General features: G+C 42.8%; 1 protein-coding gene and 1 long non-coding RNA gene across 2 annotated transcripts in view; one reads left to right on the top strand and one right to left on the bottom strand.

The window, feature by feature from the left end:
* Positions 1-2,703: 2,703 nt before the first annotated feature.
* Positions 2,704-14,647, bottom strand: part of LOC103722383 (QWRF motif-containing protein 6-like) — a 16,659-nt gene continuing 4,715 nt past the window's right edge. Inside the window, exons 4-7 of the mRNA XM_039116845.1 lie at positions 4,139-4,255; positions 3,949-4,038; positions 3,466-3,573; positions 2,704-3,176 (exon numbers count right to left, since the gene is read on the bottom strand). Of these exons, the coding sequence (XP_038972773.1) occupies positions 3,093-3,176; positions 3,466-3,573; positions 3,949-4,038; positions 4,139-4,255 (399 nt within the window). The 3' untranslated portion in view covers positions 2,704-3,092. The remainder of the gene's footprint in view (positions 3,177-3,465; positions 3,574-3,948; positions 4,039-4,138; positions 4,256-14,647) is intronic.
* Positions 12,789-13,525, top strand: LOC120104933. The gene is made up of 3 exons (XR_005507290.1): positions 12,789-12,831; positions 12,920-12,995; positions 13,088-13,525. It is a non-coding gene; the product is annotated as an uncharacterized LOC120104933 (long non-coding RNA).

Genomic DNA, 14,647 nt, shown 5'->3' with positions numbered 1-14,647 from the left:
AAGTAGATGCCTCTAAATTTTTCTGTTGCAGGAAAGTAGGAAACTAACATTAAGAGTTTTGTCGCTTAAGTCATACCTATCCGTGGTTTAAGCTAAGCTATGGAACCACAACTGATACACCCTCCAAAAAGAAGAGTTTGTACTAATTTGGATCCTTTTGATAATAAAATCCTAGAGTTATTATAGCTCCATATGCAGATATAGGAATCCTCGTTCACAACGACAATGTTAAGGAATAATGTCTACAATAATAGATAAGTAGAACTCAAAATCAGCAAATAATATACTAGCATCTCCGATCTCTATGACATGGTGCGCGGGGAAGCGAGAACAAAACCTGATCGAAAAGGATGAAGGTTGGTCCAAAAGGATGCTCGTCGTCAGATGTTAGTTAGAAAGAAAATTTATTGTAGGTTGCTCGTCAAAAAAGAACGCTTGTCGAGAAGGGACGCTCGTGGTGGGGTGGTGAAGCGGAAAAGAATTGCTAGCTGCTTAATCTTAAAGAGAAGAAGACTTTTGAAGATATAATACTTCGAAGAGTTACGAAAGTCGAAAAAGTAAAAGAAGAGCCTTATTTTCTTATAGAGGTAATTTTGACGTTTTATAATAGATAAATGGTTTTACTAATGCTGTCAATTTAAATGAGTGTAAGTGTAGGTATTTACAAAATATTGGGTGTAAGTATAATAAACATAAATCTCAAGAAGGTTTTTATAAGGTTATTTTGGTTATTTTTAAAAAATTTTCTAACATGGCATTTGAGTCTTATTAAAAGTCAATAATTTGACTAACATTTTATTAAGTTATGAGTTGAAGATTTAAAAAAAAATAAACCTTAGGGAGGTAAGTGTAGACTTTTCATACTATTGGGTGTAAGTGTAATCTACTCCTAATCTCAGAATAGTTTTTGTAATTTACTCTAAAATTTTTATGATTCTATGTATAATAAAAATCTTATATTTTTTAATATTTTAAAACTCCTAGCAGTCACATAGATTTGCATGTGTATTATGACTAATAGCTCAAAAAGCTCCTTTCATTCCATAATATATATACATAAAGTATGTTTAAAAACATAATTTTTTCTCTAGCCGGATAATGCAAACACTAGATGATCATTTCCACCACTAAAGATTTCACAACTCTATACACACCACTACCATCCAACCATTGAACTCATGCAACAGCAATACATGACATAGAGAAAAGAAAAATGGAAAAAGAAAAATAGCACAGAAGGAATAAGGAATCACCTTATGGAAGAAAATAAATAGGAAACAATAACAGAAATTTCAACTCCATCTATGCCTTCATCTGATTGTCCCTTAATAAATACTCTATTATTTTATAAATGCATTTCTCTTGGTTTAGAAGGTTTACCAGCCAGAAGTAGGGAAAGCATTAATCAAGCTAAATGATAGTGAGAAACTTTGATCAATAGATTTTTTTTAAAAAATAAAAAGAGAATTTCAACTACTATGAGAGGCATCTACAGTGAATTGGAGCTTATCCTAGGAGTCGCATCCCTCTGCTTAACAACCAAAAAATCTAGAAATGAGTATCGTTTGACACATTCCCAAGTATTTGGACTTGGATAACAATAGTGCAGGTGGACTCTCCCTCCCTTTCTTTCAAATAAATCAATATTAGCTGCAGACGTATCATCAAAACACAAAAGACTAGCAAATTCAGGTGAGACGGCACTCTCAATCGGCAGCCTCATCCCTTCCACAATTAGAAAACCAATCAATAGAAAGTTTGCACCCATTCATGCTTCCTCTCATGTAATTATCGCCAGCTCTTTTGTCCACCAACATGACAATCATGGAGGGTTTCATCTTCAAGCCTCTTGGGATTCCGTAGCAACCTCCAAATGGGAAAGGTTTGGTGTTCAAACCTGCAATGTTTCCCCCAAGTATTTAGCACTGATAAGCCTTGCATCATTTCTCTGAAATAAATGGTGGCACTTGCAGCATTGTTCTCCTAAAATCCAGTGACAAAAAGAAAAGTTATTTCATGTCGATGATCACACCAACCTGAAGCCAAATATGATTTCAGCAGTTAACTAGCAAGCAATAATATAACTCTGAAAATAAGATGGTGGAAACCTGATCAAAGATAGAGTAATGCCAATCAGGTTGGGCAGCCTGTTTTCTGTTTCATGCACTAACCGATGCTCTGTTATCAAATCACCAAAGAAGGACATCAAGCCAGCCCATGCTCTGAGATCAGTTCATGAGTCATGACGCTTCCAGTCAAGGCCTGGGCTAGAGCATCATGAGACAAGAAAGCAACTTGTTTGGGTTTCAAATAAGTTTCAGAAATACAAGCCGGGAGCAATAGCATCTCAAACCTGCCACACCGTGTCTCCAGTGGATTTGCAAATTGCAATATAATATTCAATACAGACTGCAACCCAAGAATTGCAAAAACCCACCTATCACCCTTTTGAGATACAATTTCTCATCAAAACAAATAAAAGACTAAACTTGGTATCTAAAGGAGTGTCAGAGAAAAATGAAAGATGCCATCTATATTCAGCTGCTATTGAAACATCAAATTTTCCAACAAATGATAGTACTTGATTTCTTTCATTGTTTTGGTAGCCTCCTCTCTACTAGTTGGATATATTTTAGTTTGCACATTACCTTTGAATTCAAGCAACAGTACGAGTATAATAAAGAACCGAAGCTAGAACTGCTATTTGGACAAGCATTGGGAAAGCCTTGAAAAGAATAACATTTACAAATGAAATTTTAACTCCCATACATTCCATTTTTGGACTCATCAGTTCTTGCTGAAAAGATCTCACCATGTATTGTGATAATTGAAAATATCTTCTGCCAGATAATGGAAGGAATAAGGTTCAGACAAGAACCTGTTTTGCCCAAATCTTAACCATTATTGAACTCACCAGGCCCTCTAACAATTGAAAGAACAGACCGACTCTATACAAGAAACCCTTCCTGCTTTTGGTTTCTCTTTATTTAGATAAGATATGGAAGAAGAAAAAAATTGTCTTCTCACTATGGTGTATGCTGAATAGACTTGGAAGAAATGTAGTTGCGTAGAAACAGTTTCCTGTAGTACAATCAAGTATCACCACTTGTCTTGCCTGACTTTACACAGTTTTGCTTCTGTTGAATTAGATGGCTTCTTAAGCTGCACTCCTTCACCTGGATGACAAGTAACAGTAAATCTTTTGATACTGTTAATCTCCTTAATTTTGTTACTAATGAACTTATAGCATAAATGCATCCATTAATTAGAGGGGAAAAAACAACTACAAACCTATACAGATATTTGTTAGTTTAAGATTGCAAAAGGGAAATTTGTGTACATATAGGTATGTGGAACACAAACTGATGTTTGCCTTAGTAAGTGCATTAAGAAAAAGAGAGAAAAAACCAAATGGATGCTTTAACAGTACGCACTAGCTTATAGGAAAATAGCATGGAGACACACCTGCAACTCATGTACCATGGATATGAGATATCTGAACTCTTCAAACAATGCTCTTTCTCTGCTTACTACCATTGCCAGGTCTGAGATTATATCTTCCACCCCTTCCACCTATACACATTCCAAACGTATAAATGCACACAGAAAAGGAAGATAGAATTATGGAGGCAAAATACTTGCCAACTGAAACCAAGGATTTGAAAGACATCATTTACTTTAATCTTGCAACTTAAAATTAAAACCATAAAAGCTACATTCAGAGTTATTCATCTAATTCTCATGTTCCTGAGTGGAACAATTTATACGTGCCTAATCTATAACATTTTCATATGCATACCCTACAAAATTCTTCCCAGGGATCCATCACCAACTCACTCCTTGGAGATTAAGTATCTTAAAATTTATCAATCACATCCAAGTTACTCTTCTACATGCCTAGTCAAACTGAAATCAAGATGGATTCAAAGAAATTTTTCTCATACACACCTGTGGTAGAAACCTCCCGACACAAGAAGATGATTCCTCCAGTATATCCAACACAGATTTCAGAACTTCAACAAGCTCACTGATATCTGCCTGCAAATTTGACAGTCCAAAGTTTACAATAAGCATAGTGTAAAAACAGAAACCGATGACAAGGAGTAGAAAATGAAGAAAAAGCCTATGGATAATATACCTTCACATCCCCGATGACAGGAAGTCGAAGTGAAGCATCCTGCAGAACCTTTATCGCCCCTGAAAGAGAACTTGAATGATCTCCTTCAAGACCAGTCCATTGATCCAAATATGGCATCTAAATAGAAAAAATAAAAGAAAAATTAATCAGCTTATTGGATTTTAAGGTGGTAGACCACTTTTTTTTTTTCCTTAAACTAAACCTTGCTTTACATCAACTCATTAAAAGTATGTAAGACTGAAGAGATGCATTTCATTCCCTTGAAAAATATAAAATATTTAACAAAGAAAATATTAACACTGGAAGTACCTAATATCATTATAAACGCTATGAAGTTTACTTATGTGGAACTTGCACTCTAGACCTTGCTATTCCACCAGCTCTCATTCCTTCATAGCTTTAGGTAACTAATCTACTTGCAAACCGAAATTCTCACCTATTTTCAGGAAACAGCAACTGAAAAGCATCCTTAGGAATATTTCTCTGTTGGGTATTAAGGACCGATCAATATAACAATATACAATTGCCAAGGAAGATGGAAAAGAAAAAAAAAGGGAACACCCACTAAAAGAATATCATGAAAGGAAAACAGAAATGAGGATGTAAAATTATCATTGGAACTGGTATGACGCATGAAATCATAACAAATGCATAATTAGCACTTTATTCATGAAAAAACATTGCACATTCAGCAAGCAGTTCATCTGCTTGTCTATAAAATACTACTGCTGTAAAAGCTTGTATAATGATGTCATAAGAAGATCAAAAAATGATAGGAAGCTCAGTATTAATTTGAAAATCATTTATTAGACTATGTGACTTGCAAAGGCCCCACAAATTTGCCTTCTAAGATTCTCAACAATGCCCAACAACTTCGAGGCCTAACTTTGTGATATTCTGGAGTGTCCAGAAAGCAAGGAAAAACTGATGCTTGGAATGCATGGTTTCTACATAACCTAGATTGTTTAGCACCCAAAGGATAGATTTTAATAGTTACCGCTTTTAATAGCTAGTGAAATTCATGCAAACCTGCCCATGGTTTTGATTGTTTTATTTGTTATACTTCATATCATACAGAAAAATAATTTAAACCTCTCTTTTGTAAATAGTAAATTGATTTTATCATTGATATATTGATAGATGCTAGCCACCACATCCATATTGATTTCCAATAAACTGAAACCAAATAATATTTTTTCTAGGAAATACCACCATTGCGGAATAGATGTTAATACTTAAAGACTAACAAGCAAGGTCCGGCGTACCGGTCCGGCTCGGCGTACCGGTGGCCGGCCGGACCGGTACGGTACCGGTCCGGACCGGTACGGTACCGGCCGGGCTCCGCGAGCCAGACTTTTTTTTTTTTTTAATGCTGTCTCTGTTGGATCTTAAATTAAGTGAAAATTGATGTTTTTTTATTACTTTTTTCATGATTTTTGATATTTTCATATTTAAATTTAGGGTTGAAATTTGAAACATATATGATGCATTATTGCATGTTATGTTTTCCTCCCGTTCCAAATGATAAAATCATACACATAAAATATCTTCAAATTAAGATACAATCATTTACATACATTTAAAGTACTCTAGGATATCTAAAATCGGGACGAGTGCCGATGGCTCTCGTAGATATCTGGATCATAAGTATAATCAGGAGGAGGCAAATCAACCCAATCAGAAGGAACGCGCGCCAGGTTATAAGAACTGTCGGATTTCTCGCTCACGCTCTGGCTCTGAGAGGTGTCCTCTGATTGTGTAGGGGCCCATCCAAATATGGCGGAAGCAAAATCCAATGCACCATATCCGTATTCGTCAGGCTGAGGCTGTGGATAATAGAATCCGTATCCGTATGTTGTCGGATCTGCAGTCGTATCCTGTCTTCCTGAACGACCTCGAGGAGCCCGTCTTCTATATCCAATAATATCCTCACGATCTCTATCAGGTGGTCGACCGTGGTCCGTATCCTGTGTAGCACCCATAAATTGGGACTCACCGGTGAAATAAAGACCACCCTCCGGCTGTGTCTCATGAGTACCATACTGTCCTCCGCTCCCTCCATGGCTAGAAGATCCATCACCACCAGAACCTTCATCGCTGCTAGTCCAAGTCTCTTCCTCGACACTCTCCATTGGGATTCTTTGTTTTCCTTTCCTGGCCCTCTCTGTCTGGCTCCCCTGTGCCTGCGGCTGATCAGCTCTGGGAGTGCGTGGAATATTGCGCTCAGCCCATTGCTCTGGATCGACCCCAGCTTCGGTGGCTATGAAGGTAGCTGGTCGTGGAGGCGATCCTGGCTCGTCAAGCTCGGGCTCCTGCTGCTGGCCTACAAGCCAGCCGAGTAGTGGATCATCGTCATCAGCGGTGAAGGACCCGTAAATCGGATCTGTCTACTTGAGCTCCACTTCCTCCTGGATGCACTTTAGCCTCAACCGCAAATTGTAATGCACATAAACAAGGTCGTTGAGGCGCTTTTGCGTCAAACGGTTTCTTTGTTTGCTGTGGATAAGGGCGAAAGTGGGCCAATTGCGCTCACATCCACTAGAGGAGACTGTTTGGGAGAGGATCCGGATAGCTATCCGCTTTAGATTTCTCGCGGATCCGCCAAAATGCACCCACCATTCAGCTGCAAAAATATTTATGAAAATTACATATATGATAGTTCCATAATAGTAACTAAGTAACACCAGGTGAATGTTTTCCTGATGTGTCACGTACCTGGATTCATATTGTGTTTGCTGACGACAGCCGCTCGTTGGCCAAAACTGTAGCTGCCCTCTCTAAATAATTTGCTCTGTGAAAAATAAGCATAAGAAAACCATGTTAATAATTGAAGATGCTGATATACTTACACATGCTGGTAATTACTAAATCATAATTACCTCTTCAAGACATAGGGCCGCTTTTTCTGGATCTGCCTCCATCTTGTAAATCACATTACGCAAAGCATCCAGAAGTGTTTCATCCATACCAATTCCATCTATGCTGTACTGAAACCGGGGGTTTAGGTAGTATGCTGCACATATACGAGACTATCTTAGCATAATTATATAATTATATCCATCACTATAATTGTCACTATAATTATATCTTAGTTTACCTGCTAGATGTAATTCCGTACCCATTTGCGCTCCCCACCGTTGCTCAATGATGTTGATGTATGACCGGCCATGTGCTGGATCTGCCTCCATAATCTGATCCTTTGCCTTAACCATCATGTGATACAAAAACCCCATCTGGGGGTAGATCTCGCTATCTACGGCCCGCAGCACTTCATATAATGGTTTGATAGCCTTGACTATTGTAGTAGCCCGCTGCCAGAATGGCTGTCTCGTCACCAAGTCTTCTATCTTGCTCCCTTCAGTGCCGGCATAAGAATATCTACTATCATACCACTCGGGACTGGCAAACATCTGACGTAGGGCTCCTCTCTTCTCGAGTATGCTATCAAGTGCGATGAAGTTGGTAGCAAACTGTGTGACTCCTGGTCTCAGAATCTCTCCCCCTGCATACTTTCTCATCAATGAAAGAACCCAGTTATGGTTATAAATATACCTCGTAATGCGTTGGGCTGTCTCCACCGTTTGTTGCACCCTACGGATCTTTCCAATGTCCATCAACATAAGATCGATACAATGTGCAGCACATGGGGTCCAGAAAATATGTGGCCGCCGCTCCATCAAGACCTGCCCGGCAGCCTTATATTGCGGCCCATTATCAGTGACGACCTGCACGACATTCTCCTCTCCTACCAGATCAATCACATCCTCCATAAGTTTCAGCATGTACGAGGTGTTGTGCACATAAGCCGAAGCATCAATCGACTTGTGGAAGAAGGTCTTAGCATCACAGTATGTCAGAAAGTTGATGATGCTCCGCCTGGTCGGACCGGTCCAACCATCGCACATGATGGTTAGTCCATATATGGGCCACTTGCTCTTGTAGGAGTCAATCCAATTCTCCAGCTCTTCCTTATTGTTGTCAAGAAGCTCACCGTATATATCCTTCGGGCCTGGAGGAGCTACACCGGGACCGGCAGCTTGTATGGCGGCAATGGCAGACCTGTAGTATGTATTGTCTGCCACATTCGCTGGGATGTGGCTGAAGTGAAACCAGGATCCAATAGCTCGCCACATAGTTTTCTTCTTATCCTTCATCCACATTGTGTCTACCCTCTGCTGCCTTGAATCTCTACTGGGGAGAGCATGCGGATCTACATCATGAATTGTCGCTCCTTCTGGAACTCCTCTAGATGACTTCTTTCGGCTACCAAAACTACCCAGCATAGATGCAATCCGGCCACGTTCTTTGCCGACGCCCTCCCTTACTGAAGTTGTCCTCAAGAACTCTGGATCTTGTCTAGTGTTTCGAGAACCGCCGCCCGACTCGTATGCAGAGGGCCCAAATCGAGCCCTATGCCTGGCCACCTCCTCCTGCTGCCACTGATCATCCAGGCTTGCATGCATGGCCGCCTGAATATCTGCCTCCTCCTCATCTAGATCCTCGACCTCCTCTGGCTCCCTAGAGTGATAGGAAGGTGGCTCTGCCGCTTGGCGATCGACCTCCGCCCTCTTTTTGGAAGCCATCTCCTTCGCTTCTTTGGCCTCAGCAAGATTCTGCCTCATCAGCACACGAATCTCGTTAGGACAATTTCGGCACGTAGCAACCTCACCGGAATTTCCGGCTAAGTGTTGCTTCAACCTAGTTACCCCTCCTCCCTTGAAAACCTTATCGCAAAACTTGCATTGAAACTGGTGTCGTTGCCCCTCACTTCCAAGTCTTCGCCCATAAGACCAGCCAATATCACGCTTTGCAGGGTTTGTTTTTCTTGATGGCTCCATTTCTATCATAAAAGGACAACTTATCAAAAAATTAAGCTAATAAAGTAAATTTTTGCATTATCTTATTATTTAAGTAATTTATAAACTATTTTTTTTAAGTAAATTATTAACAAAATTAATGAAATAATATAGGATAAAAAAACCGCACCTTAAATAGTCTCCGCTGGATTTTTTGGGCAGGACCTCCTCCTCGCTATCTCTCAAATCTTTCCGTCTCCGCACCTTAAATAGTCTCCGCTGGATTTTTTGGGCAGGACCTCCTCCTCGCTATCTCTCAAATCTTTCCGTCTCCGCACCTTAAATAGAACCTCTCAACCTCAAATTGTTTGGGAAAGAAGTGAGCCTCGTTCGGTTTTTATAACCGAACGAGAGGCTTAAGATCGTGCTGTTCATCCCAGATTAACAGAAAAGAAGTGGCCGTTTCGGCCACTTCTTTCGTTGATTTGATGGGAAAGAAGTGGCCGGAGGCCACTTCCTTGTTTTTTAATGGGAAGGAGTGGCCGGAGGCCACTTCCTTTCCCATTAAAAAAGAAAAAGAAGCTGTGGCCTGTCGGCCACAGCAATTTTTTTTTTTTTTTGAAAGAAGTGGCCCGTTGGCCACTTCCTTCTTAAAACCACGCGCGGCGCGTGGTTTTTGAAACCACGCGCCACGCGGTGGTTTTAGGAACCACAGCGCCTCGCTGTGGTTCCCAAAAAAAAAAAAAAAACTTTTTTTTTGGAAAGAAGTGGTACGGGTTTTTTTTAAGGGAGAAGTGGCCCACGGGCCACTTCTTTCCAAAAAAAAAAGTTTTTTTTTTTTTTTGGGAACCACAGCGAGGCGCTGTGGTTCCTAAAACCACCGCGTGGCGCGTGGTTTCAAAAACCACGCGCCGCGCGTGGTTTTAAGAAGGAAGTGGCCAACGGGCCACTTCTTTCAAAAAAAAAAAAATTGCTGTGGCCGACAGGCCACAGCTTCTTTTTCTTTTTTAATGGGAAAGGAAGTGGCCTCCGGCCACTCCTTCCCATTAAAAAACAAGGAAGTGGCCTCCGGACACTTCTTTCCCATCAAATCAACGAAAGAAGTGGCCGAAACCACGCACAGCCGAGCCAAGCTCAGCACCATCGGGCGCGGCCCCAACGCGCCAATCCAAACCGACGGGCCAGACCGTGCCCGCCCCCAAGAAACGGACTCCGAGAGCGCCCCCGAGATTCGGCCCAAGCGCGACCGACATTCGACCCACGGGCGGTCGAGCCCGGCCGCGCGCGCAACCGGCCGCGCGCGGCCCCTGGTGCCCGCCCGCCCGCGCGAGGCGGGGCGCGCGAAGGCGCGCAGGGCCGGGGGGCGGGCCCCGCGCGCGCGCCCGAACGCTCGGCGGAGCAAGGGCCCGGGCGCCGTGCCGCGCGCGCACCAGAAAGAACGAACATGAGCGCGCCCGCCCGGGCCAGGGCCCTGGCGCGACGGCCGCGCGACGGCCCGAGCGCCCCCGCCGCGCGCGAGAGGCCACTTCTTTTCTGTTAATCTGGGATTAACAGCACGATCTTAAGCCTCTCGTTCGGTTATAAAAACCGAACGAGGCTCACTTCTTTCCCAAACAATTTGAGGTTGAGAGGTTCTATTTAAGGTGCGGAGACGGAAAGATTTGAGAGATAGCGAGGAGGAGGTCCTGCCCAAAAAATCCAGCGGAGACTATTTAAGGTGCGGAGACGGAAAGATTTGAGAGATAGCGAGGAGGAGGTCCTGCCCAAAAAATCCAGCGGAGACTATTTAAGGTGCGGTTTTTTTATCCTATATTATTTCATTAATTTTGTTAATAATTTACTTAAAAAAATAGTTTATAAATTACTTAAATAATAAGATAATGCAAAAATTTACTTTATTAGCTTAATTTTTTGATAAGTTGTCCTTTTATGATAGAAATGGAGCCATCAAGAAAAACGAACCCTGCAAAGCGTGATATTGGCTGGTCTTATGGGCGAAGACTTGGAAGTGAGGGGCAACGACACCAGTTTCAATGCAAGTTTTGCGACAAGGTTTTCAAGGGAGGAGGGGTAACTAGGTTGAAGCAACACTTAGCCGGAAATTCCGGTGAGGTTGCTACGTGCCGAAATTGTCCTAACGAGATTCGTGTGCTGATGAGGCAGAATCTTGCTGAGGCCAAAGAAGCGAAGGAGATGGCTTCCAAGAAGAGGGCGGAGGTCGATCGCCAAGCGGCAGAGCCACCTTCCTATCACTCTAGGGAGCCAGAGGAGGTCGAGGATCTAGATGAGGAGGAGGCAGATATTCAGGCGGCCATGCATGCAAGCCTGGATGATCAGTGGCAGCAGGAGGAGGTGGCCAGGCATAGGGCTCGATTTGGGCCCTCTGCATACGAGTCGGGCGGCGGTTCTCGAAACACTAGACAAGATCCAGAGTTCTTGAGGACAACTTCAGTAAGGGAGGGCGTCGGCAAAGAACGTGGCCGGATTGCATCTATGCTGGGTAGTTTTGGTAGCCGAAAGAAGTCATCTAGAGGAGTTCCAGAAGGAGCGACAATTCATGATGTAGATCCGCATGCTCTCCCCAGTAGAGATTCAAGGCAGCAGAGGGTAGACACAATGTGGATGAAAGATAAGAAGAAAACTATGTGGCGAGCTATTGGATCCTGGTTTCACTTCAGCCACATCCCAGCGAATGTGGCAGACAATACATACTACAGGTCTGCCATTGCCGCCATACAAGCTGCCGGTCCCGGTGTAGCTCCTCCAGGCCCGAAGGATATATACGGTGAGCTTCTTGACAACAATAAGGAGGAGCTGGAGAATTGGATTGACTCCTACAAGAGCAAGTGGCCCATATATGGACTAACCATCATGTGCGATGGTTGGACCGGTCCGACCAGGCGGAGCATCATCAACTTCCTGACATACTGTGATGCTAAGACCTTCTTCCATAAGTCGATTGATGCTTCGGCTTATGTGCACAACACCTCGTACATGCTGAAACTTATGGAGGATGTGATTGATCTGGTAGGAGAGGAGAATGTCGTGCAGGTCGTCACTGATAATGGGCCGCAATATAAGGCTGCCGGGCAGGTCTTGATGGAGCGGCGGCCACATATTTTCTGGACCCCATGTGCTGCACATTGTATCGATCTTATGTTGATGGACATTGGAAAGATCCGTAGGGTGCAACAAACGGTGGAGACAGCCCAACGCATTACGAGGTATATTTATAACCATAACTGGGTTCTTTCATTGATGAGAAAGTATACAGGGGGAGAGATTCTGAGACCAGGAGTCACACAGTTTGCTACCAACTTCATCGCACTTGATAGCATACTCGAGAAGAGAGGAGCCCTACGTCAGATGTTTGCCAGTCCCGAGTGGTATGATAGTAGATATTCTTATGCCGGCACTGAAGGGAGCAAGATAGAAGACTTGGTGACGAGACAGCCATTCTGGCAGCGGGCTACTACAATAGTCAAGGCTATCAAACCATTATATGAAGTGCTGCGGGCCGTAGATAGCGAGATCTACCCCCAGATGGGATTTTTGTATCACATGATGGTTAAGGCAAAGGATCAGATTATGGAGGCAGATGCAGCACATGGCCGGTCATACATCAACATCATTGAGCAACGGTGGGGAGCGCAAATGGGTACGGAATTACATCTAGCAGGTAAACTAAGATATAATTATAGTGACAATTATAGTGATGGATATAATTATATAATTATGCTAAGATAGTCTCGTATATGTGCAGCATACTACCTAAACCCCCGGTTTCAGTACAGCATAGATGGAATTGGTATGGATGAAACACTTCTGGATGCTTTGCGTAATGTGATTTACAAGATGGAGGCAGATCCAGAAAAAGCGGCCCTATGTCTTGAAGAGGTAATTATGATTTAGTAATTACCAGCATGTGTAAGTATATCAGCATCTTCAATTATTAACATGGTTTTCTTATGCTTATTTTTCACAGAGCAAATTATTTAGAGAGGGCAGCTACAGTTTTGGCCAACGAGCGGCTGTCGTCAGCAAACACAATATGAATCCAGGTACGTGACACATTAGGAAAACATTCACCTGGTGTTACTTAGTTACTATTATGGAACTATCATATATGTAATTTGCATAAATATTTTTGCAGCTGAATGGTGGGTGCATTTTGGCGGATCCGCGAGAAATCTAAAGCGGATAGCTATTCGGATCCTCTCCCAAACAGTCTCCTCTAGTGGATGTGAGCGCAATTAGTCCACCTTCGCCCTTATCCACAGCAAACAAAGAAACCGTTTGACGCGAAAGCGCCTCAACGACCTTGTTTATGTGCATTACAATTTGCGGTTGAGGCTAAAGTGCATCCAGGAGGAAGTGGAGCTCAAGTATACAGATCCGATTTACGGGTCCTTCACCGCTGATGACGATGATCCACTACTCGGCTGGCTTGTAGGCCAGCAGCAGGAGCCCGAGCTTGACGAGCCAGGATCGCCTCCACGACCAGCTACCTTCATAGCCACCGAAGCTGGGGTCGATCCAGAGCAATGGGCTGAGCGCAATATTCCACGCACTCCCAGAGCTGATCAGCCGCAGGCACAGGGGAGCCAGACAGAGAGGGCCAGGAAAGGAAAACAAAGAATCCCAATGGAGAGTGTCGAGGAAGAGACTTGGACTAGCAGCGATGAAGGTTCTGGTGGTGATGGATCTTCTAGCCATGGAGGGAGCGGAGGACAGTATGGTACTCATGAGACACAGCCGGAGGATGGTCTTTATTTCACCGGTGAGTCCCAATTTATGGGTGCTACACAGGATACGGACCACGGTCGACCACCTGATAGAGATCGTGAGGATATTATTGGACATAGAAGACGGGCTCCTCGAGGTCGTTCAGGAAGACAGGATACGACTGCAGATCCGACAACATACGGATACGGATTCTATTATCCACAGCCTCAGCCTGACGAATACGGATATGGTGCATTGGATTTTGCTTCCGCCATATTTGGATGGGCCCCTACACAATCAGAGGACACCTCTCAGAGCCAGAGCGTGAGCGAGAGATCCGACAGTTCTTATAACCTGGCGCGCGTTCCTTCTGATTGGGTTGATTTGCCTCCTCCTGATTATACTTATGATCCAGATATCTACGAGAGCCATCGGCACTCGTCCCGATTTTAGATATCCTAGAGTACTTTAAATGTATGTAAATGATTGTATCTTAATTTGAAGATATTTTATGTGTATGATTTTATCATTTGGAACGGGAGGAAAACATAACATGCAATAATGCATCATATATGTTTCAAATTTCAACCCTAAATTTAAATATGAAAATATCAAAAATCATGAAAAAAGTAATAAAAAAACATCAATTTTCACTTAATTTAAGATCCAACAGAGACAGCATTAAAAAAAAAAAAGTCTGGCTCGCGGAGCCCGGCCGGTACCGTACCGGTCCGGCCGGCCACCGGTACGCCGAGCCGGACCGGTACGCCGGACCTTGGTTCCTCTCCTTTTTCACTTTTTTACCACCATCGTGGAACAGTGGTTAATAATTAAAAACTAACAAGCTTAAATGTAGTTTTCTCATCATCTTTCAAAACTGTTCATCTTCCTTTTCACTTTCTTAAACAGTTCTCCCTTTTTGAAGCCTACAATCTGTTAAAAGATCAAGTAAAACTTGTGTACTCAAAAAGGAAAGCCCTTCCTTCGG

The sequence above is a fragment of the Phoenix dactylifera genome, unplaced genomic scaffold (assembly GCF_009389715.1).
Source record: "Phoenix dactylifera cultivar Barhee BC4 unplaced genomic scaffold, palm_55x_up_171113_PBpolish2nd_filt_p 000143F, whole genome shotgun sequence".
Lineage (NCBI taxonomy): Eukaryota > Viridiplantae > Streptophyta > Magnoliopsida > Arecales > Arecaceae > Phoenix > Phoenix dactylifera.
Note: the sequence above shows the minus strand (reverse complement) of the source record. Positions and strands in the feature narration are given on the sequence as shown.